The sequence below is a fragment of the Seriola lalandi genome, unplaced genomic scaffold (genome assembly GCF_002814215.2).
Source record: "Seriola lalandi dorsalis isolate HSWRI2012SDOR001 ecotype SW California unplaced genomic scaffold, Sedor1 jcf7180002054879, whole genome shotgun sequence".
Classification (NCBI taxonomy): domain Eukaryota; kingdom Metazoa; phylum Chordata; class Actinopteri; order Carangiformes; family Carangidae; genus Seriola; species Seriola lalandi.
The window spans coordinates 178,570-205,135 of record NW_019525432.1 but is presented as its reverse complement, the minus strand read 5'-3'; the positions used below and the strand labels follow the sequence as shown (position 1 = coordinate 205,135).

The following is a 26,566-nucleotide window of genomic DNA, read 5'->3' as shown; positions in this document are numbered from 1 at the left end:
ATTTCTATATATCAAAAGGTAAGTGATAAAATATGATTTCATATTCTTTTTTGGATGAACTTACCCTTAAAAAGGCTTCAGGATAAGCAGAGGCCTGGTAGGAGTGTTTATCCTTCTGAATTGAACAACATTGTACAATCAATGAAAATGAAAATATACTAGTTGGATTCAGTTTACAGTGACAATGCACCAAGGGTGTGGTAATCACAAAAAGATAGTTAGCTTACCATTATGTCTTCAAATGTACACGGAGGAGGAAGAAACAACTCGAGGAAACACATTCATACGTCTAGATCCGCTGGTTGCATTTATGACCCTAAAAAAACTGTTGAGGAGGCCAAAAGAAAAATAAAACTGGAAGTCAAGAGTAAAACATTTAGCTGCACGCCTTGGCAAACCTATTCCAAAGTCTTTGGCATTTACGACCGGCAAAATTTACGCTTTATAATTTCATTTCTTTTTCTCATGAATATAAAAATTGAAATAGAAAACAGTAAAACAGAAAAGAAAAGTATCAAATTTCAATGTCTCCTTCAGTTTGTTGTCTTACAATAAAATTTTAACATCAAAGTGTTTTATGCCAAAAAGGCTATATATCAATGCTAGAAAAATCTAAGCCTTTATTTACACAGCAACATGTAATTTCTGTACAGGACATTCATTTTTATTACAGCACACATTCATGGCTCATACATCCTAAGTACACACCGATTCCAAAGCAGAAAAATAATTTTTTAGGTACCACTCGTGGGGACGACTGGAGTTGGATTTTTTTGTTGTTGTTGTTGTCCTTTTCCTGTGACGGTTCCACGTCACATAAAGTCATTGAGCTCTGCCTCCAAGGCGGCGGCCATCTCGTCCGCCTCTGAGCTGCTGCCTTCCTCTTCCTCGTTGGAGTCTTTGGAGGACTCGTCAGCAGACTGCTTATTCTCCACCTCCTCCTCGTCCTCCTCCTCCTTGGCTTCCTCGTGCTTACGTTTGTGGCCCCTAGAGAAAACAACAGAGGGTGATTTAGAAAGGAAACCGTAAACCTTTAATCTGTGGGACTCCTCTGCTCTACTGCTGCTGCATCAAACAGGATTTACATCATAAACATTGATGTCCCATTTAGAACTGATGCCAGAATTTTATTTGCTATTATTTGTTGCTTTGTTTCACCACCGAATGAAACAAGATTAAAAAAAAAGAAAGCCAGACTTGATAACATAATTACAGACTATACCCCCTTTAGGTGTTCTGTTACTTAAAGGAATAGTTCAACACTTAGGGAAATAATGATTGATAATAGAGGTTCAGGCTAGTCGTTTCACTGTGTCCAGTCTTTGTGCTATGCTAAGCTAGCTGGTTGATAGCTGTAGAATCATAATTTGCATGAGACATGAGAGTGGTATCAATCTTCTCAGTTAACTAATGGTAATAATAATAAGTATTTCCCAAAATATGAAACTATTCCTTTAAAAGATTAACCGTGTATTAAAAAAAAAAAAAAAATGTTGCTTTTAACTTCTTGGAAATTTCCAATACAAGTGACAAATTTCACAATTTTAAGATTTGTTTTTGAACATCTTGGATAAATAAACTGAAGAGAATCAAACAGCTAGTCTGGCTAGCTGGCAAACTGCCCTGGAAGTAGATCCCTCTGGGGTTAGCTGCAATTGCTAATCCAGTCGCCTGCTTCCTGTTTTCACTTTTGTATGGATTCGGGAAGAAAGTGAAATTTCTTATGCAAAATTCAAATGTACAGTTTACTGTTTAGGAGGGTTGGTGATCGTGATCGTGATCGTGATCATCATCATCATCATCATCATCATCAACCTTTATTTATTTTCTAGGGGATATGTTGAGGGGCGACCATTTTCAGTGATGCCGAGATTACATAAGCAGAAAGGAAACAAGCCAAACAATCCGAAGAACAAAAATCAATTCATGTCCCGATGTTATCAGGGAATCAATGTTTCAAGTGTGTTGTAGGTTATCCCATAAGTATGTGATGCTCATCTACGTATTTGCCAATTGGTCTAGTACACGTGCGAATGGATTCTCAAGTGGCTGTTTTCAAGCTAGTGGCAATAACTGAGTTCTTAAGATGTATTCCACAAATTGGAGTTTAATAATGAGTGACAGAAATAAATCAAAGAGTTGTTTCACTGAAATATGAAAGCACTATGGTATATTCCCCAGTTAAAAAAGAAAACAGATAAAAAAAAAAGTACTGCATGTTCAGCACAGTGTGCTCCCTGGAGAATTCCACAATGCAATTAACAAGGGCTTGTTCTCCTTATACACTGTATCCACGAGATGTAAAGGCCCTCCACTGTTCAAGAACAAAACAGCTCTGTTGTGATGAGGGATTCAGAACAGTTGGGAAACCTGGGACACAGAGATGAATAGAGAGACCGAGGGGTAAAGATGGTTATGAAGAGCAAAGACAAAAAGGATGAAGACAGCGACGTCTTTGGTGAAAGGAGGCGTTAAAAATCTCACGAGGTTTAGTTGGGCTCAAGATGCGCTGAAGAATCAAACCAGTATGGTGATGGTCATATTAAAATCGGATTGAAAATGCTCTGAAAGTGTCGTAATTACTATTATAACTAAAGAAAAGGCAGATCAAACAGGTCGCAGGCAGCTTGGATTTTAAAAAGGGTTGGGTATTGGTTGAAAATGTTCAACACTTGTGTTGCTATGACACCATAATTTCAATATCAGTAGCAAAAGAATACATTACTTTGGGAAATATTAAAATGCTTTCCTGCAAACTGCTTTTATTCGACTAAAAAGCCCCCAAAGCTTCTCAATGGTTCATCACTTAGGGAAACATTCTGATTTGCTTCTTTTTGAGACTGATATTATTAGATTGATATCAACCTCATGTTTGTGCATTAAGTACAAAGCATAGTTAGCATAGATTAGCATAATGACTGGAAGCAGGGGGGACAGCTAGCTTCGCTATGTGCAAAGAGAACAAATGGGCCTATGAACACTTTATAAAGGCGACTTACTAAACAAGTATCTTGTTTGTTTTACCCCAAAAAAACAGAGAAGCAAATGTTTGAAATGTTTAGAGCGGTAACTTTTTCTTGCTAACAATAGCTGAGCACAATGAGTGAGCGCTGTTTGACAAACTCTTATTGTCTCAGTGAAGTTGTTAGGAAAATTTCCATTTGTGTAAAGGTCAAAGAGACAAAACAATAGTGTGAATTAGGAAGCTTCAGAGTTGCTGGTTCATGTTCTTTTTCACTTTATTAAGAGCAGGACTAGTGGTTTCTCATGATAAAGCTAGCCTGTGTTTAGCCTGATAAGCTAATCTGACACATGCCCTCATCTCACTCTCGGAAAAACACAAGAACCCATACAAAAACCTTTCCTAAATAAAATACAGTCTGATATTAGAAAAATTATTATTCAAATCACAAACTGACTGATGAAAGAATTATAGTTCCAGCGTTTAGTGCTTGCTGCAGTTCGACCTTAAGGAGTCTGTAGCTCAGAGAGAAGCAAACTACCTTTGACAGTGTTGATGAAACCATATTTTAATCTTAAATCCTGGAGAGATATTTTAATACAAAGTGAGAATTAAATGATTCTTGCCTGTTGCTGCAAACAAGAGACTGAAGTTGATTCATGACGAAACCAAAATAGACGAGGGGGGGAAAAAAAAAGAAGGGAGCACACATTCCTAAGTGGCTGAAGAATTCTTTGATATGGCTGTAAACATGCCGTCCTTGTTTCCATTCCACTCCCACTTCTCCATGATATCCTCTGCAGAGTGGCTTATTAGCATGATGCTAATGAGGTGTGTAGGTGCAGGTTTTGTTTTGTTGTTGTGGAGGTCTGACACCGGCTCTACTGAGAGGGCCCCTCTCATTAGACCACACCGCTGTCAGACAGCCTCGCTAACCTCCCGCAACAGCGGGTGTGTGTTCATGAAAGGTCAGATGTCGGCTAATATCAGCGGAAAGACTCCGTGACATGATGGTTTCAGTGGAACCCCGGCGCCCGTGTGGTGTTGCATGTGGGAGGGAGAGGGTTGCGTTTGTGTTACAGCTCTGATCCTCCAAACTCACAAGAAGTTCCCTTTTTTTTTTTTTTTTAGAGCCGTGAGATCGATGTTCGGTATTCAGAAGATAATCTGAGATGAGATGAGTGATTAATGATTATTTATTTGGTGACAATGTGAGAAAAACCACCATTGGTGACACTGCTTCAGCTGCCTGGGTTGGTTGGTGACAATACAGTTGAGTGCATGTATAAATACACAAACTGTGTGTGTTTTCTCTTTTTCTTTTACACCCATTCCCTGACATCCCTCTCCCATCTTATTTCCAAATATTAACAGTTGAGACAGTGGGGGGGTTGAGTTCCTCCACTGCTTTCTGCTTCGCATCATTACATCCAATCTAAATCCTCGTCTATTAATCCAACCACACACAGAAACTCTCACTCCCAGCATGCTCACCCCTGTCAGCTCCAAAATGGGTTTCAGATGTAATCCATTTTTACTAGATTTTTTGCTGGTTTCACGTGCTGTTAAACTGCACTGCTTCAAAGGGAGCTTCTTCACTGTTTTATTTACACTGCATCTATCTTAACTACCACAATACAGGTTTCAGCTTAATTTGGAATTTGATCAGTTACATTTTTATTAAGATTTTAAACGGTTATAATGAAGCTTTTATGCACTGCAAAACAACACGGCTCTAATCAGTTTCATCTTTGAGTCCAAGCGAATGTTTGGGCCAAATCTGAAGACATTCCTTCAAGGCGTTACTGAGATATGTTGTTGACAAGAATGGCATGTATGAACGTATGGACAACCTGAAAACATAATGCCGGGGACCTTAAAAAAAGAAGAGCTCCTAGTTCATGTTTTTAACTTCATTGTTGGATTTGTTGCATGATCACCACTGGACCATGTCTCGAACTGTAAATCAGATATCAGTTCACTCACTTTGTACGTGACATCTGAAAAACCAGCAGGGCTTAAAGGAGAAGACCACTTGCTCTTTCCGAATCCTCTGCTCTTTCTTGGCACTGTATCTAAGCCATTACGAGGATCCTAACGGCTATGTGGACATAAAAACTTGTTCTTCTGGATGGATTTAATATTCTTCTTTGAACAAGACTAAGAGAAAACCAAAGACCGTGAATGTTTACACAGCGACCCATCCAACACACATCAAATGTCAACCTCATGGTGGCACTAGAGGAAGAGTCAGGAGATAACCAAAGTTACTTGGCTTCATCCTCTGAGGACCATGAATGTCTATACAAACACCATCATCACTTGAGCCACACTGCTTAATTTATTAAAAAATAATTAGCTAAAGGAAAACTGTATGCACGTAGCTCTGAGTATGCAGCCACTTCTCTCATTCAATATTACTTACCAATTACATAATCGCTATGGCTGCATCTGAACTCTACGGCAATCACTAGCATCTCACCTTGCCAACCGCCTGAGGGTTTGAGGCTTTATCCTTCAGAGCTCTCAGTAAACTTCCTCTTTCAGTCCTGTTGTTTTAAGTGGTTACCCTGGAAGGGTTCAGAGCCGAGCCAAATATAAAAGGGGGTCACAAACCGATTGGGAGGGAGATGTAAGTGAGAGGGCTCTCCAGCTTGAGAGACAAAATAAGTGAAACAAAAAGACTTCCAGAAGCAGGTTTGCTTGGTAATTGAAAGTTCTCCCATTATTTTCTTTCATATATTTGACACAGTGTGAGTGCAGAAATAATGGGATTTTATGAGACACCTCATTTAAATGTGCTCATTACTGGAGCTCTCATTGGCTGGTGAAGTAGAAGATGTAACTTGCCACTTAAAAAGAAAAGTTGCTAACAATGCACTTGCAAGTGTCGGGGAAGGAACTTTGGGTTGTAATTTTTGGGGTGACGGAGGTTATACAAGTACAGACACGTTGGCTCGTCCGGTGGTTGTGAAATGTTGACAAGATGAATGATCATGATCTGAGCCCTGAGAGAGAACTTTAAATCAAGCTGCTGTCCATGACACAAGAGGCCAGGTGGGCCTCACCTGTCAGGTCATAATCATCAGCTGGAGTTCTAGCTGTTTATGCAACTACTCTTCGAAATGGATGAAAATTAGGATTGATTTATTTGTCATTCACATTTTACACTATCTCCAGATGCTTTGGGAAATTTAACTAAATTATGTTCCTCAGCAATTCCAGAAACGTCAGCTATGAGGGTGCAAAAGGTAAAAATCAGTCATTACAAACCCAGATGTTGAGACCATTACTTTGAGATGTTATCATCTCTGTCTCCTCTGCAACTATAATCGTATTAAGGATGTCAAGATGAAAAACTACTGAGTGCCTGCTGGTGAGCAAACAGTCCGCAGTCACCCTGCTACAACACATCATAGATGCATAAGTGATATAAAACTAATAGACTGACAAACAAGTCAGGAAAACTGCATCTGCTTGAAGCCGAGAGATGCATTTCTATGAAATTCAGTGTTTGAGTCCAAACAGCTATAATGCGGCCCAAGGGATCGTTCAGAGGGGCCAGGCTGGGGAAAGATTTTACAGAAACGGCCAGGCTACAGTTTAATCTTGTGATGTAGCGTAACTATCCCTGCTGATAAAGAAGCCAACAGCCAGAACTCTACCCAAGGCATCCCAATCTGGAGCTGGTGAGGAGGGAGGCAGAGAAAAATGAAGAGAGGAGAAAGCTCTGTTAAAAAAAAAAAAAAAAGCAGTGACTTCAAATGCTTCTGACGGCTCTGCTTACATCAAGAAGGAAAAGAGGGGCAGAGGGAGAGAGGGAGTGGAAAGGCAAATGGAGCAAATAAAGTGTGAAAAAGGAGGAAACGGAGCAAAGAAGACAGAAGAGGGAGGTAATGAACTAAATAATGAACTACACTTTTAGGACTCGGACCAAATCTTCTTGGTTTTCGGTAAATTTACACCAGTGAAGGAGGTTAACATCCAGAGGTCTCAGCCTGAGAAAACTCCCTCAAACAAAGACCTGATAACGGACCAGGACTGAGATAGATGTGGTAGCCTCACACACTCGCTCTATCGTTTCCATCCATGTAGGTCAATTAGTTACAGAAGCAGCTACAGTCTCTGTGTCAGCCAGCTGGAACTTATTCTGCATAATGGATCTTTACTGTTAAAGAGTTATTGCTTTAAAGAAGGACAGGAGGGATACTACTCCGCAATGCTGGTCACCTCTGTCCTGTTTCATCCGGCTCCATTCTTCCCCATAATCCCATATCATTCACAGCAGATGTGTCAAATGCAGATGTCTAGATATACATTCCCGTCCGCTGTGGATTCAACAGCCGCATATGCGGCGAGCTGATAAGCAGTGCAGTGAAATGATTGTTTTTTACACAGACATTATCTTCCTCTGCCCCTCGTTATATTAGCTTAGTATTAAAATTGACGAACAGAGGAGGATGAAAGGACGAGCCTCGTTGTGGGGGTGGGGACGGCTCTGTGAGGGACGTGTCAGTTTTGCTTAGCTGTGCTTCAGAAACATCTGACTTTTCAAACAGTGTTGCAAGGGACTGAGAAACACAGAGACGCAAGACAAGTGCATCTACAGGCGCTCACACGAACACTAAGTAGGTTTTTTTTTGTTTTTTTTTTGAGGCTGCATGCTTTTAAGTCTCACTCATGAAAAATACATGTTGACAGAGATTTCAGGCAGGGTGCACACACAGTGCAGATGTTCAGTGTTTGGGAGTTAAATTGTTCAGAACTGCCGTGAAGTGTCACCTGACAAATCAGAGAGGGTTAGGTGTCTCGACACTTCTAGTGCTACAAAAGCCAAAACAAAGTGATGACAGGATTTTCTGAACATGTTCAGTGCATGTAATTAATGTTTTTTTTTTTTTTTTTAGCAGCTCTGGCTTCCTATTTGGACATGCAAGTGAGGCTGGTGAATTCATTACTTTGTCTAAATGATATAGTTTTGAGTAAGTGCAGGTGCAGGGGATGGAAAAGACACATTTACATTACATTTACTCATTTGGCAGACGCTTTTATCCGAAGCGACTTAGAAGTGAGGGACATCACTAAAGCTTCAGTGCAGTGGGAGACCTTGGTGAAAGTATTAAGTACTACATCTATTTAATTAGTGCAAGGAGATCAAGTAAAGAAGTGCGCCATGGTAAGTGCTGGTGAGACATGTTAGGGTGTTGGAGGTGTTAGGAGAGGAGGTTCTCTTGGCAGAGAAATTAGTCTTCAAGAGATTCTTGAAGACAGAGATGGACGCCCCGGTTCTGATAGCATTCAGTAGCTTGTTCCACCATCGGGGGAACCACAGACGAGAACAATCTGGACTGGGATTGCCTTGTGTGCTTCTCTAAAAAGCTATTTAGCTGTGTTGTTTCCCTGGCATCTGATTCTTTTCTCTTTTTGGACTGGCATCACTGTCTGCATCGCCAAATTACAGCAGCACCAGTTGAGCTAAACCGGCTGTAAACACAACATTAACATATGCTCATACTATGAAGTTGTCATGATGGACGTGTTTGCAAACAAACACATGCACACATCCAGCAGGGTACAGAGCATTAGTGTTCACTTATGATCTGCCCCCAGAGAAATAGAAGTGCAGTATTGCCTCTCCTTGCAGCCCTGTTTTTGGTCTCCACCAACTCCTGAGAGAAATATCTGTCTCTTTAGCTGCTAATGTTCATCACCCGAGTCACTAACTTTGACTTCCTGTCATTGGGGCACTAGGCAGGTATCTAAGCTCCTCTTCTTTTGAAAACAGCCCCCCTCCGCAGCATCTGGGAATGACGTTGATGACAGCAGTGAGATTCACTCGAAAACAGAAAATACAAAAACCAACCACAACAATGAGCTGAAAAACGCCAAAGTGCTCATTAAAGCTGCGGGGAAGTGCAGACTCTGGTGACAGTTCCCTGTGGGTTGGTGCGGCTTTAAAAATGTTTGACGTGTTGCTGGTTTTGAGGAAAACATACATATAATTTTTTTTTTTTTTTTTAAATGCTCTGATTGATGTTGGCTGCAACATGTGGCTCATAAAGGAATAATAGAAAAGTCTGTCCCATGCAACTTTAATGGTCTTAGCTATTTTTCATATGTGTGGCTTCAACTCTTGAGGCTTGTATTGAATTTAATGGCTGGAACTTTATTGACTACAAATAGTTTCCTGTTTTTTAGCACAATGTGTGCGTTACAATGATTTGTAATATGGATGTCACGCACTTTTGATACACTGTCCCCTAGACAGAAATATAGTGCTATTTTCCTTCACAAAGTGTAATTAGACTGTAGCTACGTAGACGCTGACTGTGTTGTCCCATAGCAACAAGTGTGACAAAGGTGTGATGCAGCGTGTCAACTGTGTGATTCACTGCCACTGTCATTTATATCTCCCCAGTCACCAATGCCTGCATCAAACCCCCCCCCCCCCATCTCTGGCTCAGCCACAGGCAGTAAAATCAGATTAAAGCCCCCCCCAGGCTTCCTTTCATATGACTTACGTCTTTTCTCTGTCTGCTTATTGGCAGCACCAGCTTTGACAAGGCTGTCGGGATCTTTTCACAGAAGCTCGACACAGAATTGGACCCAGAGCTCTGGACAACTGCACTTGGTTCAAGCAGTACAGGAAAAAAAAAAGAAAAAGAAAGTATGTCTCCTTACTTTTTACTGGTTGGCAGGGGGAGAAATTAGTTAAAGACATTCAGGCTGTAAGAAAAGGCTCGTAACAGTCAGGTTGCCAGTAAACAACCATAAAATGTCCAGCAGTCCTTGAGAAAGGACAGAGAACTCTTAAAAGACGAACTCACTGGACTGGGGTGGTTGGGGCCTTATTTAAAGGAGCTTCTTGTTGGACCAGTTCCAAAGCTACTTAATTCATTTATAAGCTCAGTGTGTCCCTGCTCATGAAATATTTGAGTTTTCGCTTTGGGGTTTTCTGTCTCTACACTCTACCAGAGCTATGCACACACCCGTTTTGCCCCCGCTGTCTGCTTTATCTCTCGTATCTCCCAAATATTAAAGCCTACTCAAGCGAGCTGAATATGACAAGTGACACATGCGAGCTAGGCTGAGGAATGACATTCAAAATAGTAAAGTGAAAAATTTAACGCCTCCATCTGAAGCTCAGGCAGCTCTGACAAATTTTTGCATGAGCACCCTTAGTGGCGATAGAAGCTCTGACCCCTGGCAGTGTGAATGTCACAGTGGATAATCAATGCGTATCAACAAAAACAGCACGCTTCACCTGATTTATATGTTTGTTCTTTCACTGGGGAGTGACTCACTGTTCATATGTTCAGTCTGGTCACATGGAAAAGTGCAAAGTTAATCTTTAATCGATATACATAGCAAGAGTGAAGAGACCAGTCGCCAAAACACTGGAGAATGTGTCTGCTGGGAGAAAGATGGGCATGTTGGAAGGAGTCTGTCGATGTACTTTGTAACTGAAATGTTCAAAAGGGCAGACTAGTGATTCAGTCTTACTCTTGGAAATAGCTGTAAGATTTATAAATGACATATAAATAAAAAAAAAAAAAAACGTTAAAACTAAAGCAGAAAAACCTGATACCCTGACGTGTCATCTCAAATATGGGTGACATTCCAGACACACTGGATCCTACATTTCCCATAACGCAACAGCTTCTTGATGAGTAAAATAAGTAGACTGCTGCTTTAAAACAATAGTTTTAGAATATAATTAGTAATTATAATTATATAATTTGTAGTAGAAGTAGAATATAATTTCTTCTTTTTTTTTTTACCTAGAGTGTGTGTGTGAAGATATAGCAGGTAAAAAATTGGCATAGCTTAGCATTAAGACCCAAAACAAGGGGAAACAGTTTGGCTGGCTCTGGCCAATGATGCCCAAATGCACTTGTCAGCACCTTTAAAGCTCAAGTTAGATGTTCATCTAACCCATACAAAAGTGTAAAAACAAATATTTGGGGTTTTAGGGAAGGTCATGTGCCAGACTACTTCTCGGTCAGGAGCTGATGGCGTGAGGCTGAGAGAGCCAAGCTAGCTTCTTCCCCCTGCGACTTGTCTTCTAGCTCTTCACATTTAAAAGACAAACTCGAGAGTGGTATCAAAGTTCTTGCTTAACTCTCTGCAAGAAAGCAAATAAACGTATTTCCCCAAAATGTTTGCATTGATTGAGAACCCAATCAACTCCTTACAGAAACCTATATCATGGCGGTGCGGCACATGGGAAGATAAAAAAAACATATTTACTTTCTCTTTGATGTTTTCACTGAGTTCAAACAGTGAGTCTGAGGTAAGTTAGATGTTGATTTACAGCTTTAATACCAGCATCTGCTCCACTGAACCCTGTCTGAGGCAGGATACCTGCTGAGGCATAAACCTCTGATGGATGTCGTTTGATTGGACATGAAACAGAATTTTAAACCTCTCATCTTCCAGGAGTTGAAATAAGAACTGCAGAGGTGGGCAGATACCTAAAGTTTACATTAATGGAGCTAATGAAAAAGAGGTAACTACTGAGTGCGAGTAGCAAAAATATTAGTGTTCACGGTGAAATTCGGCTTGGAGGGAAAATGTTTTTGAATTTTAAAATAAAGCTGCACTACACCTCTTAAACCGTGACTACTTTTATACTCCCACCTTCACACTCTCCATGTTCTCCTCATCAGGCCATGCAGTGGGTGGAGAGCACCGAGCAGTGTCTATGCTCAAAGCATTTCCTCCCAAGCAGACTAATTGCCCCAGTGTGACGAGGTGGTATCTAATGAGCCACTCTTCTCTTCATGCCTCCATTGTTGGCAGCTGTCTAATGACAAACGGAGTACTAGTCTCTTTCTCAATATTTAGCCCTACGCAGAAACTACACAGATTATTGTGGCTTCACTTCACTGATGACTGACTTGAATTTTGTTATTTGACCCCATCATGTTCTTTTTCCTTTCAACAGCTGAAAAAATGCCTTCAATGTGAGGTCATGTCGACCTTCTGGTGCAGCTGCAACTGAGTTTAACAGATTTTTCAAGTGACTAAGGCAACGACCACACTACTGCGTTTATTCCCCGCGTCCACACTACTTCAGGCAATTACGTAGACGCCCACGGTCACTTCTTGTTTGGGTCTTATCAGCCTCGACTACAAGGGTAAAAACAACACCAATAACGAATTACAAGCGTTGCTGATATTATTGTCTTTGCTGGCAGATGTTGTACAATTAAATTCTGCATGTTAACGCTACAACTGCCCTCTGCTGTTCCTCGTTTGTAGTATTTTTTTTTGCAGCTAATGAACTCCAGGGAAGACAATGAGACAATTTGCTCAAAAGACTTCTTCACACCATCGACTCCTGTTTCATATCGTTGTGCTAGCCACTGCTTTCTTGTGCAGCAGTTAATACGCCGAGGTTAAGCTAATAAGCTACGATTGATTCCTCCATTTTGGACTCTTGGGCTCTCCCATGAAAGTTCAGCACTGACAAGAAACCTTGCAACTGGTCAATGACGCAAATTTGTGGGTCAAAGTTCACCAAAGTTCAACCTGCACATTTCATTATTCTTATTGGTACCTAAAAACAACAGTCCCACACAAAAGCAGCCTCCTTGTGTTGCTTTTACACAATGCTATTTTCAGTCCTTTTTTGTCTTTGTGGACTTTGTGGATCGCTGGCGCGCAGAACAACACTGCTAAGAATTTGGGGTATGTCTGTGAAGACTCTCAGTCATCCCAGTCATGGTATATCTAGGCCAGAGAATCCGCACCAGTCAGTACGAAGCCTTTTGGATGACAGATAAAACATCTTCATGAACCTAAAACAAGTTGCCTTTGACATGCGTCTTTGGCTTATGTATCTTTGAGCTCTTGCAAAGTTACTGTCACTATTGCGCTTTCCACATACCCATTAAATGTACACCTGAAAGTAACAGGTTCCCCGGGGATGTGGATTCTTATTCTGGGTGTAGTGTCAATCATAGAGTAAAAGTATGAGGAAGGTTACAGGAAAGCACAGACGATAAAAAATAAATTCAACATTTTACCTCTAAACCCTTCATATCCAACATATATCACAACCTGGTAAAAATCTAACAGTGAATGAAGATTTAAAATCTATGTACAGTCCTTACAAGTATAGCAAAAGCTATATTTCCTCATGCAGAAAAAGCGTACTGTATACAAGTTTCTGTCAGGAAAATAGCATTATGCATGTGTGTATGGGTGGTGATGAACAACGGCTATTAACAGGCCAACCTTCCCCTGAGATGCATCTCTTTGCTTCATAGTGAGATCAATCTGAACCAAGAGCATAAATAGAAAAACTGCCTGCATCACCAGCTCAGAGCCACGAGCCAGGAGGAAAAAAACAAAAAATAAAACTGGGTCAGATTACTTGCAGTTTTAGTTTTTTCCTACTTATGCATTCCTTCTTCCTCCTCTTTTCGTGTATGTGAAAAGCCTGAGTAAGCATTCCTGTTCCTCACAGCTTGATGCCTCTCTTGCACTGTTGAGCTGTGTTTATCAGGGACAGGGAGCACAGGGATCAGTGTGCTGTTTCTCCCTACTGCTCCGCTGAGAAACACATACTGGTGGATTCAGTGTGCTCACAAGAGGCAGCTGAGCAAGGTGGACTGCTGCCAATGTCTTTTAAATCTGTGTTACATTCATAATCCTCCTTTCCTGCATGAGGCATCTGTCAAAGCACCTTAGGGATTCAGGTGTCAGGCTTCATTGTCAGGCTAACAGAACACCTGGGTGTCACTTGACACAATGTCCCACGGGCCAGATAGATGGACTGATGGACTCCACGAGGCGAGACGAGGGTTTTTAGTTTGCCTCTCAAAAACATGTGCACACAATCGTTTACTTAGATTTTTCAGCCAGTCAAGATGACAACCGATATCAAACAATATGTCTGGAGAGTCAATACTGCAGGACGTGTTGCACTGGATCAGAAAAATGCACTGACGCAGTGACAGGCAGGTATCACTGTCGGCTGGAGAGCCAATATTAGAAGCAGAGAGCCAGATAGCCTCCTGACGAAGGAAGCGCTAATATGTTCAGCTGTGTTAATGGACGTTCGCTCATTATTGTGTTTTATCAGATTAATTATAAATATAATTATAATTATCGAGGCAACTGACAATGTGATGGAAGAGCGGGAACAGCTGAGGAGGAGTGTCACATGCAAAAATGATAAAGGCTGGACCAATATATTTGTTCTGAAGTAAACAATGAAGTCCATTTAAAATAACACTGAACTGATTAAACAGGAGCAGGACTGTCCTTTAAGGATTTCTATTGTGTCTGTGTTTTCTAATTTTATCTTGTGCATTAATAAAAATTTAATTTTCATAGTTGATATGATCAGAGTACTACGGGTCGTTAGTAAGCCCCACATGTGTTGTAGATGAGACGAAGCGCTTCACCGTATTCAATAACTACAGTAGCTCATCTGTCGAGGCTCTCAGGCTCGCACTATGGTGGGAAAAGTGGTCCAATTAATGCTCAGCTTCAACTGGATCATCAAGGGGAAAGGCGGCATGGTTTAAAATAGGCCTGTAATAGCCATAGAGTGTATACCATTATTATGATATATTCATAATAATATAATATACACACATATATGAAGTATTCATTAACATTTATTGTCCCTATCAAATAAACATATAAATAAAAATAAAGACGGACGTAGCCTCCGTGACATCATCTATAGGTTTCTGAGGAGCGGTTTCAGAGCTCAGAGTGGGCTGCTTCGCTGTCGCCATCTTGCCAGTGCCTAACTCCGCCCCTAACGCTCAGCTAATCCAAAAACAGGTGGCGCATACAGGGTTGTAAACATGTTTATTTCTGCTGTAAAGTTGGGAAATTTTAACATGGGAGTCTCTGGGGATTGACTCACTTTTGGAGCCAGACTAGTGGCCATTTGAGGAACTGCACACCCCATTTTTCAACCCAGGATGTTACCACTTGGTAACAGTACTATCACATCCAAAAACATTTTCTTCTTCTTCTTCCCCAGTATTATCCTGTTGAGGGGAAACACTGTGCACACTCTCACAAACCTCACCTCCTCAACTTCTGTGACAGCTGTTCTCATAACGACTTCACCAAACTCTAACTCACCTTTCCAGCAGCAGTTTGTCTGAATACAAACTGTGGACAGCATGACAGAGAGAAGCAGGATTTGTTCACTGAAACATCTCTGCTGGCTGCAGCTGCTGAAGAGTGTTTGTACCTGACAAATCACATAATCATGAGGTGCAGTCTAAGAGAAGCAGCTCTGACTACACATCACAAAAAAGTAGTAGAGAGTAGAGCCACTGAAGCCAGATGTGTTTAGATATGAATCAGGTACCGAGGCAGAATAGTTTTAAGTGACAAGCTAAATTCAATTATACTGTTTGTTTCACTCTCACCCTGAATGTCAGACACCGGCATAAATTCCAGACATTTAATTAATCTGTAGCGAGCATCATAATGCCCTGCAGCAGAGGACGAATATGAAAGCTTTGCCTTCACACGAGAGAGAAAAAAAAAAAAAAGCAGCTGTGATACAATAAAAAAAACGACATCTATCAGTGAACTGAAGAAAACAGCTTTCATAAATGCAAATAGAATAATTTCAGCACATGCTGCAGAGTTGCGGTGCCATTACAGCAGTCTTCAAGGATTCAGCCGATCCTTAAAAACAATTACCCACAACAGGGCCCACGGGTGCACAAGTTCTAAGTGGAAAGCTCAGGGAGCCTTATTTTTCCCCTTTACACCCCCCTACATCCTTTCCATTAGAAAAGCGAACTGAGCGAACTGTTCCAAACACCAGCTACTTAAATTCAATGAACATCACTATGAACCTCTCTTCCTGGCAGTGTTTAAAAGCAATTTCTTTACATTTAACCCTGTTAATGAGATTTAAGTGCTGCGTGCCTAAACAGCAGCGAGAACCCACGGTGTAGACTATTGAACATGATGAAACTGTAGCTTCAAACATTCATTTCTTGACTTTTCCCCCACGTGTGAAAAATACAAATATATCCAGACTTTGAAGATTTACGTATGACTTGCATATTAATGTACAACTGTAATCTCTGTGTTGCAAGTACAAAAGGTAAATCTTGTATAATTCACAGAGAAAATTTAGATGCCACAGCAAAGTCACCAGCAGAAAAATTAGGCAAAGAAAAAACTTTATTGATGCTTTGCAAAAACCTTTATCAGTGCAAACTGCAAAACACATTCAGAACTGATACAGGTTCAAAGGGGATATTTGTACGTTTTCTTTGCCGCTAAATGTGGTTTCTTTGTCGGGAGTCGGTGGTGGTGACTGCTGCTTGACTAGAGCTTCGATCGTTGTTGTGTTTACAAGACAAGACGTTATAACACGCCGTCTGAGCGGTGCTATGTCTTCAGACTAGACTGAAGGCGACAGTGAGTCGCTACTGGAAAGTGATGAGATGGGCTGGGGCTAGCTGGTTAGCGTGCTAACCGGTAAGAAGAAAGACATGATGGAGACAAGAGTTAACATTGGTGTTACTTTCCACCTCTGGAGACAGCTCTCAGAGAGTAAAGGAATGAAGTCTGATGTTGAACTCACAAGGTTTCGTCTAGACTGGTGAGTAAACAGCGGTTAATGCTAACGCTATATAGCAATAGCAAAACTTACAAATAGCTCCTTTATCTTTGCTTTTTTGCAAGAAAACTGGATGCCTTAAATGTTTGTCCTTTATATCAGACTTCTATTGATTCTAGCATATTTTTAGGATTATCTTTTTGTTTTTTAATATGCAAAGGACTGAGAAGTCCCTGCAGTCGTCAGGCTGCAACAACCTCCACCAGAAAGATAATTCAGCCATGGTTTTAGCCTGAGAGGCAAAACATGTTACAAAAAACAGTTTATGATAACAATAAAAAGAAAAAAGAAAATTGTTAATTATTGTTCATTTTGGTTGTGTCTTTGGGCTGACTTACTCACTAATGATTAGTGATGTTTTAAATCCAAAACAGATTCAGGCACAGAAGGCCTGCCTGGGAAAGATGCAGATCTTCTGTGTAGCTCAGCCAATGTGCTTTCAGCTGCCATGTTAACTGGCAGGAGATTTCAATGTTTATCTGCATGTACTGACAATTTACATGGAGCCGTCACTGCTGGAGGAAGGAGGTTTTACTGGCCTTTTGAAACCAGATCTTTTGCTCATTTGTCACAAAATACAAATGACTAGATATATAGATTGTTGTATATTATATCCAGTTGTTTTGAAAAACATACCACCGTCCAAAAAGGCTAATAATTAGTACATTTAACCGATTGAAATTATTTTCAACCATTATATTGTAGATTATTAACTGTTGTTACACTTCTTAAAGTATAATACCCACAAATAAGCAGTTTAAGACTGCGGAATAATTAATACTAGCAATAATTACATAACGGGCTCTGTGAAGGAATTGAGATTTCACACTGAATGATTAAAAGCAGTGGGACATGTAGTCCATATACAAGGCTTTCTGTTAATCCCCAGTGTGAAGGCAGGGTGCCAGACTAGATAGCCAGCTCCACACACAGAACTATAGCCTGGAGAAGAAGAATAAAAAAGGTACAGGGGTGGGAGAGAGGAGAGCGAGGCAAGACAGAAAAGTGAGAGGAAGAAAGTGAGAGAGTCTAATTCACAGCATGCCAAGATGAGCTATAATTTTATTTTTCCTTTTCATCTCAGTCAAAGCGCACGCTGAACAAAAGGCAGCAAACGCTTGATGAGACCGAGCAGCCCGACCGTGTTCTGCCTGTGCGTGGAGAGGAGGAAGATAAACAGTGGGATTTCAATAATCAGGTTTTCCTGTGGTTCTACAGCACTTCATCACAACACGACGGCAGGAGGTTATGACATCACATTGAAGCTTATTTTTCCCATTAATCAATATGATTTGATTAGGTAATCAGAAATGTGCTTTCCCCCACTGCATGCAATTACAAATATGTGCTTACAGATGTGGGGTGAAAAATCTAAATACTGGATATGATGTTACGTAACCATGCCATTACTAAGCAAGGCCGAGCGGCTGTAAACACCATGAATGTATTACCAGCAATCAACAGCCCTTTAACAAATAAATAGATTGTCAAACAATAAATCTTACACAGAATGCGGTAAGCTCATTTAATCTTATTTTTCTAAGTACCACTTATGTACAGGCCACAACGAAATCGACTGCAGTCGCATTGGCTAAGCTGTGAGGGGGCAGTCGCATTGCAATTTGATGAGGTGATGAACGTTAAGTATGGTAATGTACTGTAGCTGCACAATCTGTTTATTGAGAAAAGCCACTGGAGAACTTCGATGATGTGAAAGTGTCTATTATTTAATTATGGAAATTTGAGTTCTGGTGGGTGGTTTGGGCGCACTGCAAACAAACAAGCCATCACTGACAGACGGTTTACAGCCAGGGAGATTTAGAAACCCAGCAAAGATGGCACTGAGATACTGAGTGGGTTTCAAAACAGTGGTGTAGGTTTCCATTGTGTAGTTTTGGGCTGAACGGCATTTAGACATGTTTAAGTTATAATATGTGACGTTTTCCCATTAAAATGTCTAAAAATTGGGAGACCTGTGTTATATACAGTATATTTTTTTAAGTTGTGTTCTTACATTATCCCAAAGGTTTCCAGCAATTCTCAAATTCTCCCAACCTTCCCCGAAGTCTTGTATTGATGTCTTTTCTTTTTTTAAACCACGCCACCACTTCATGGGAATTTGTCTGTCAAGGCACCGACCAACCAACCAACCCCAACGTTTCCCATCTCCCATAAATCTGTCTCGCAGACAAATTCTCAAGTCAGTTAAGAAGCTTTCACTCTTCAGCTTGATTTCAGTTCTTCTGTGGATTTCGTCGTCCTGGACGCTCATGTTATCAGAGAACAGGAGTTATGGGAGAGATAACCTCAAGTTTTGTGGAGAGCAGCTGGTGACTAAGACATTAAAGACTGCATAAAGGAAGACTCAGATGTAAGATTAGCCTCTTATCGGCCAAAATTACGTGTTTCATTACTGTAGATCCTGTAGATTTTGCCTTATTTGTCCATGAATCCATGTGCATCACAGGAAGAGTGAAATACAAACCATGTCCCGTCAGACTGTTAGATCCTCTGCCTCTCTTCTCCCTGTGGTTCTTTTGCATAAAGCATCACAGACTGACTGGGCTGGCAGACACGAGCATGCTGCGTCCAGCTTCCTGACGTCACTTCGGATGATTTCTGGAAATAAAGTTTAACTTTTTCAAAGAGTTCTTGGGAGTCGACAGCTTTAAAGTCTGCAAATTGAAATTTTGTGGGTCCTGTGCTGAAATGACCAGATGAGACAATGGTGCAATCAGCCAGAGTCGTTTCGTCAGCCCAGGTCTAAAGGCTTCACCAGGTTGGAGGTGTGAAGTCTGAATATCCTGAGCTGTCAGAGAATATAGAAGAGAAACATTTTCCCACCGGAAGAAAATCTGCACTTTAGAAAAGAACAAGAAAGCGGGTGACGAGTGATGTGTGCAGAATGAATAGGCTTTCCTTTGGAACATGGGACATCTGAGCAGCTGAATGGGAGGGTGGATTTCTAAATGAGCTCGTCAGAGTGTGGATGAAGAAGCAGAAGAAGAGGTTTGGGGTTTTTACGTAACTCCTGCCCATGAAAAAAAAGAGAAAAAGGTCCTCCAGAGAAACAAGCGATGAACGGAGTCTTCATCCAGCCACTGCCTCTTCTTTCTCTGAGTAACAGCAGCTTACATGTAATACAAGGGAAAGAAATTAGTTCTGCAGGGATCGCTGTGATTTTCTTTATGCTCCTGACAGACTGCCCAATGTTACAAGCAATTTTACTCTAATGAATCTCGGGTGCCAAGAAACAACAGGCTGCTCGTGCTGCAGGAAATACACCCTTCCCATGAAATGTAGTCATGATGCCAGCATGAGATAGATGACAAATGAATCCTGGGAAACAGAACTGGTGGGAGAGAGTGATTATTACTGTTTATAGATACAGTATAGAAAAACTGCTTTCAGGCCACGGGCCTCATTCATCATGGTGTGCTGAATTACACATATTGTAATATATCCTCCCATGCCCTGGCACATCACGGTGGACCCGCTGCGAAGAGATATGGACTCTTTTCCAACTTAGAGAGCGTTGGGAGTATTAAGCCTGACCACAGATTTACGCCATGCTTTAAAGAGACGACCATCAGTAACACTACACTAGTGCTCTCCAGGGTTTCTGCAGTGTTCTCCAAATTAAATTTAAGACTTTGAAAAGACCTTTTTAATAATGCACAGGATGCAATTTAATGACAGGAAGCCATCAGGGACAATAACGCCCACAATTACTTATAAAGTACAGGAATTTATTGACATTTATATCACAGTCTTGGCAGTACTTCCAAGCTGCATATAACAATAATATCTACTTATATAATTAATCAATTAATGTGACCTGGACCGAGATAATTAAAATAAATAAAATTGTTGGATTAACTGATTAAAAAGTGATTAATTTCAGTTCAACCAATTGATTGCTGAACCATACACTGAGCCACTATAAATCTCTGATCTCTAGCACAATCCACTGACGCACCCGTCTCACTTGTACTTATACATGAATAAGGGAGTGTCCTACATTCAGACATATCTCTCAAGTCCAGATCTGTTGTTATTGCTACTTGTGATGTTTTTTTGTTTTATTACACGTCTCATGCCTACGCTTGTAAATGAGCTATTTAGCTACAATCCAGCATGTTTATGTTGTGTATTTTATACTGATGTTCATTAACATGCATCGTCTCTATCAAACAACCAACCAAACAAGAAAATATATAATAATAATAATAATAAAAGATATATTCATGCGCTTTGATAATTACATCTACAACTTTTTTCAATATTAATTTCTGGCTAAGGCCTTTTTAGTTTTTTTCTATGCAACTTAAACAAAAACAAGAAACAAAACAAAAAAATGCAGTTGGTTTCGCAGCGATGTTGAACCTGAGGTCATGCAACAGCAGCATTGGTTAATGCTGCGGCCATTGAGATGAAGGAGAAAGTGACTGTCAGGATAATAACTTTCCAGGGTTGTACAATTCTGTGTAGTAGTATTACAAAATGCAGCGTGGTGTTTTGGTGTCTGATAAGCACTTTTATCTCACAGATGTTATTAGTCAAACTGGCCTCCCTGAACTCTATCTCATCTTTTCACCAGTGACTGTAGGAACACAGAGCATTTTTTATTTAAATGGCTGCTATTTTCAGTCTGAACGCCTGCTCAGACAGAGCTAAAATGAATCCCGTTGTGATTTTAATGGCACAAATCTTTTCTCTTGTTCTGCCTTGCATGAAAACCAAAGTTCAAGCACTTTGAAAAAGCAAACCTAAGCTTTACACGAGGTGTCTAGACACGATATTTATTTTAGACAGCAGTGCATTCATCCTGTTCACCAGCTCAGGGTGATATCTGATGACACCTAAATCTAATCTTTAAACAATGAGAGAGGAGCAGAAAAATGCTGACATTTTCAAGCAGGTTAGTGTGACTACTGTAGGTAGAGTAAAGAAATAGCACAGTGCCCTAGAGAGCGTGAGAGGCCATGAGAAATCACATAACTACTTATGAATGCATAAAGTAAACCCATATGTGGAAAGCTTTGATAATTCAACTGAACCTCCTGTAGAAGAAATACTGCTAAATCAGCACAAACAGCATCACCGCTCAAAATCTGTCAAGATGCCCGAGGCAGAATTCCTCCTGTACTGCGCTGTGTTCCTTTTAGTTTAACAAACATGGCCCCATTTGGTTGAACCCATTTCCACAATGTCCCTGAGGTCATCGTTGGGCCACCAGGAACATCCACTGAGAGAAAGTGGACATGCACCATTACGTGAAACATTTCCCATGGCGCCTGTTACTCGCAAACAGCATGTTACTTAAGAACAGCCTCCATGAGTGAAACGAGCTGATGAAGCACCAACAAAGACATTCACAAAAGCAGCTGGTACAGAGTGTGAGGTCCCGCAGAACTGAAGCAGAAAAACTTTCCTTCCCTTGGCTTTGTTATTTTATGATGGGGAAACCTTAATCTGAACCAGATTCATGAGAGTTAAATAGTAATGCTGATTAGGTATCTGTCTATCTATCTGATATGCAAGCAGGGCAGTTGTCACTGTGTCAAATTAGTGTTTAAGTTCGTCATTGCGACTGAGTTATCAGTGAATGTGCATTTCTTACTAGGGCTGAATGTGCCACTTTCAATTACAGCTCAAATGAACACTTTATACATTATAATGCCTTTTTTCAAGCTGTAAGAGTGTAAACTTAAGTCGCTGATGTTGAGGCTATAATGAAAACTGGTGCAAGCAAACCTAGTTAACGTTACAAAATAGAAGTCCATCACTCCTCGTCACCCTGCCAAAGATTTCTGATGTTTAAATAATCAACAGTGCAAGTTTTCGTCTAGATAAACAATATATCTATTCTACCTGGGAACTTTTACCTGGAAAAATTTTTAAAATTGTTTAATGCTTATCACCATAAACTCTGGTCAGAGTTGAAAAGCTCTTTGAAGCTAACGTTATCTTAAGCGATTACAGCGTTGAGCTGTCAGCAGTCGTACCAGGAGCTGTCAGTCAAAGATCAAAACGCTGTCAGATGTGACTTACAGGCAGCTTTCCGTTTTTGCCCTGAGTGTAGCCGTTGTCAAACTTTGAACGTCATGATTCTTTTTTAAGACGAGGTATAAACAAAGTATATGGCTGTGCCGTGTATGGGCGTGAACCGTGGCTCCGGGGCTGTATGCCTCTTGTTATGGGCCTCCATCGCAGCAAGTAAACTACATTTATTACATGTATCATTATCGCTAAAGGAGGCAGAGGAACAATTAAACATAAGACACACTGAGCAGAGAGAGCAGGAGCGTGGGAGGGAGCGAGAGAGAAGCCGTCCGTGACTACTAAGCTAAAGAAGCTAGCAGATCTGAAAAGCATGGAAACAAAAGAAACGCCAGAAACCAGAAATGAGACAAAACGCTTACTGCAGCCTTATTAAGAAATTACAGGGTTAATGTCCAGTGAAATGCTAGAGGACTTTTAATTTGAAACAGTTACAGGAAGTGCTGAGTAACAGGGCAAACAGGAGTGAATGAAAACAAGGCTTCGTACCAATTGCACATGTCAGACCTTTTTTAATACTCAATAGACCAACACAAGCCGGGGGACAAGTGAATTGCAGTGTCAATATTGGTCAGAAAAATCATACATTGATCATTTCCTCTAATGCTGCGAGCAAACTAGGACATCTGTAGTGAAAAGCTTGAGAGAACTTCCTCATTGCATTCCAGCTTATAAACCAAACCAAAGCAAACATGGGGATTCGTTCAGCAGAAACAAAAACTTTATTCATGATTGGGCCTTTTCACTCTAGTAAAATTTGGGGGAACATTTTGGTCCATATGAATTTTATTAATCCCTCAGGGGAATCTGGGTTATTGCAGCAGCAAAAGATAAAGAAGGAAGGCGACATAGGCAGCAAATGACACGGTGTAATTTTGGTTGTAAAAGGGAAGGGGAGGCTTGCTTCATTATCAGTAGTCTTCAAAATCTTGTCCAAAAGCCCTCAGGTCTGTGACTACACTGTTAATAATCTGAAGATAAAATAATCTATAATAATATGCTCTTCTCAGCATCTGGTTATCACAGGGGAACAACTGCCCTCCAAGCCCTACTTACCCCAAAAACCTAAAACTTCACATGAAGAGAATCGAGAAAAGCAAGAGGCTCTCAAGTGGCAATTAGGTCCATTAATCTTTAAAATGTAAGAAAAGTAGAGCGTCGTCAGCTTTTTATTATTCACTGGAGTCAAAAATCAATTCAAAAGGTTTATACGAGTTCAGCTTGCATCAAGACAAATGTACGATGAGTGACTAACAGAGAGGATGAGGAGGCGGGGAAGAAACAGTGTGAAAGGGAAAAAAAAGAAAAAGAGCTTGTTGGTAGGTCCGCGGCGTTTTGCTGCTCTGTGTTTCATTCACGTTTAATCGGCTCTCAGACTGTAGCACTTCTTTGACATCACACAGCGGGTGCAGTCAAAAAAAAAAAAAAAAAAAGAGAAGAAGACATGACTTCATGCTCTGCTGAGCCGATGCACATCCAGCCTTTGATTAATGAGAGGGCACGATTTAATCACTGGCCTCTCTTCAGGAATCTTTTAAAGACCAGTGCTCAGGCTCAGCTGAGGGACTCGTGTCTGTAGAGGAGCACTGTCCTCTCTCGTGTGCAGTTTTAAATGTTTCCCACCAGAGTTAAAGTTTCAGAAACCTTTACCAACTACCGGGTACTGGTCTCCTTTTCGGACCTGAATTTGTGAGTCAAAATCCGGACTATGGTCGAACGAAGAAAAGAAATGAATCATTCAAACTATAATGATCTGTTATAATTCAAAATGTACAGTGTATAAAATCCCTAGTGCCCTAAAAATAAACTTCGAGAAGGAATGTGTGTTAGCATTTTGAATTCGACACCACAGATGGAAAGGCTGTCTGCTGTTCAGATTGAAATCTGAAATGTATGGTTGATTCAGGCTGAATGTCAATTTAAAGAAAAAGAAAAGAAAAAGAAACAAAAGAAATAAAGCTGGCATCTGAAATAACACGTAATTCAGTTGAACTGATTGAAACAACCTTTTACGTGTATTGCCCTGTCTGTACATCATCAAGAGTCTTGTATTATACCAGGGCTTTAGAACTGGTTTTGTAAATCCCTGATAAAAAAAGAAATGGTTGTTTCTCCATCAGTCAGATCTCAGAAGGTTTCCATTTCAGTGAGTGTGTTTCAGTGATGTGTCTCTAATGAGAACATGTGCTAGTATAAACGTACACTTAGCCAGGATGTAATCTAAATTCATTTATCACTCTCCCCAGATGAGAGAAGTTTCACCTACACACATATACAGTTGTTCTTTGATCAACTACATGAAAACCTTCCATCTTCCGCGTCATGGAAATATGTTTGACCATGTGTGAAGGGGGGAAAATATAGGAAATACTGATCTACAAGTGCTTATAATTACAGGCCATTTCATGCAAAGATGTCACCTGTTGAAAATTCATTCATAAATGCTGTTGGTGCATCATCTCATGGTCTTATAATTAATCAAGGACGGAAGGGACAATGGACAACCTGGGAGAGCCTGGAAAAGAGGAAACTCAGCTGGCGTGACATCTGGGAGATGAAGGGATCTTGGCAAAATTACCCGAAGCAGTGGTGGTGGTGGTGGGGAGCTGTTTAATTCTTTTGTCAAGTACCTGCCTCACTGAGACACATTTTAACAGGATGCACTATGAGCCTCACCCAGGGGCATTATACTTGGCGGTATAACCAAGTTCTCAGATAGGTGGCATCAATCTTGGAGTAAAGACAAACCACAAAAAATGCTCTCCTCCAAACACTGGCAGGAAATGTCCACGCCACGTCATCACTTGTTGTACCGGCACCATACAACATCGGAGAATGCGGGCGTTCTGCAGGACGCACCTGGGAATGGAAAATGGATGTGGCTTATGTTTCCTCCAGACAATGTGGCTACAACACTCCAGCCAGACACGGTCCTGTGGTCCGCAACAGCCAAGCTGGCATTCATTGTGGAATTGGCAGTAAAGTCGGAGGATTGAAGAAGCTTATGGGGAGGAAAAAGACCAAGTGCTCTGAACTGACAACTGAAGCTGCCCAAAAACAGCTGGAAGACTTGGATTTTCCCTGTAGAAGGGGATTTGTTGCTACATCTCAGATGAGTCTACTGAAGAAGATAGAGGTGAGGGGTCACTCTCTTCAACAAGCAATCAAGAAAAAAAAAAAAGCAGCAATTGGCTTTGGATTAAAAGGAAAGACAATAACTTCCACCTCTCCAATCCCACTGCCAACATCAAGAGTGTCAAATTACCACAGGCATTGAAACCTCAAGTCCCATTAGCTCTACTGTCGGTGCTATGTAGAAGCTGCAGTAAAACCACGGGAGTCTGACATGTACAGTAAAACATGCTTCAGAAGGTCTCAGTGCCATTGTCGGTGCCTATTATACAGCGGCGGGATTATTCACTTGTTTCCCCATCTTCTTTTCAAGGCTCTGTGTTCTATCAAAGAGCACACTGATGGTAAACATAGCCCAGAGAAGCTTGGAGAGTCATTTACACACACACATTCACAACACAGACATGATCCAGTCGAGCCAACCGCAGCAACCTCAGGTTCAACAGACGTCTCGCGAGGCAGGTCAGAGGAAGATGAAACACATCTTGAATTTCACACTTTGCTGTCTGGCGACCTGAATGGAAAACTTCACAAACCATTTACCTTCTCCATCACCTCTGTTCTGGCAATGTTGTAATAACACGCTCACTCAAGCTGACAGGTTTCACACTTTCATTTTCACCCTGAAATAAACACACAGCACAGGAAAAAGGAGTGATGGAGCATCTGAATGACTGGACAGGAAATTAAAAGTGAGGAGAAGTGATAACAGCGTGTGTGTTTGAGGGGTAGATGGGTCTAATTGCGGTAAAATTAAAAAAAAAAAAAAAAAAAAAAAAAAAAAAAAA

At 40.8% G+C, this 26,566-nt stretch overlaps 1 protein-coding gene across 2 annotated transcripts in view; it reads right to left on the bottom strand.

Annotated features, from left to right (window-relative positions):
* Positions 1-600: 600 nt before the first annotated feature.
* Positions 601-26,566, bottom strand: part of ctdp1 (CTD (carboxy-terminal domain, RNA polymerase II, polypeptide A) phosphatase, subunit 1) — a 66,538-nt gene continuing 40,572 nt past the window's right edge. For both annotated transcript variants that reach the window (XM_023428562.2, XM_023428563.2), the window contains exon 13: positions 601-987. In XM_023428562.2, coding sequence (XP_023284330.1) covers positions 813-987 — 175 coding nt within the window. In that variant the 3' untranslated portion in view covers positions 601-812. The remainder of the gene's footprint in view (positions 988-26,566) is intronic.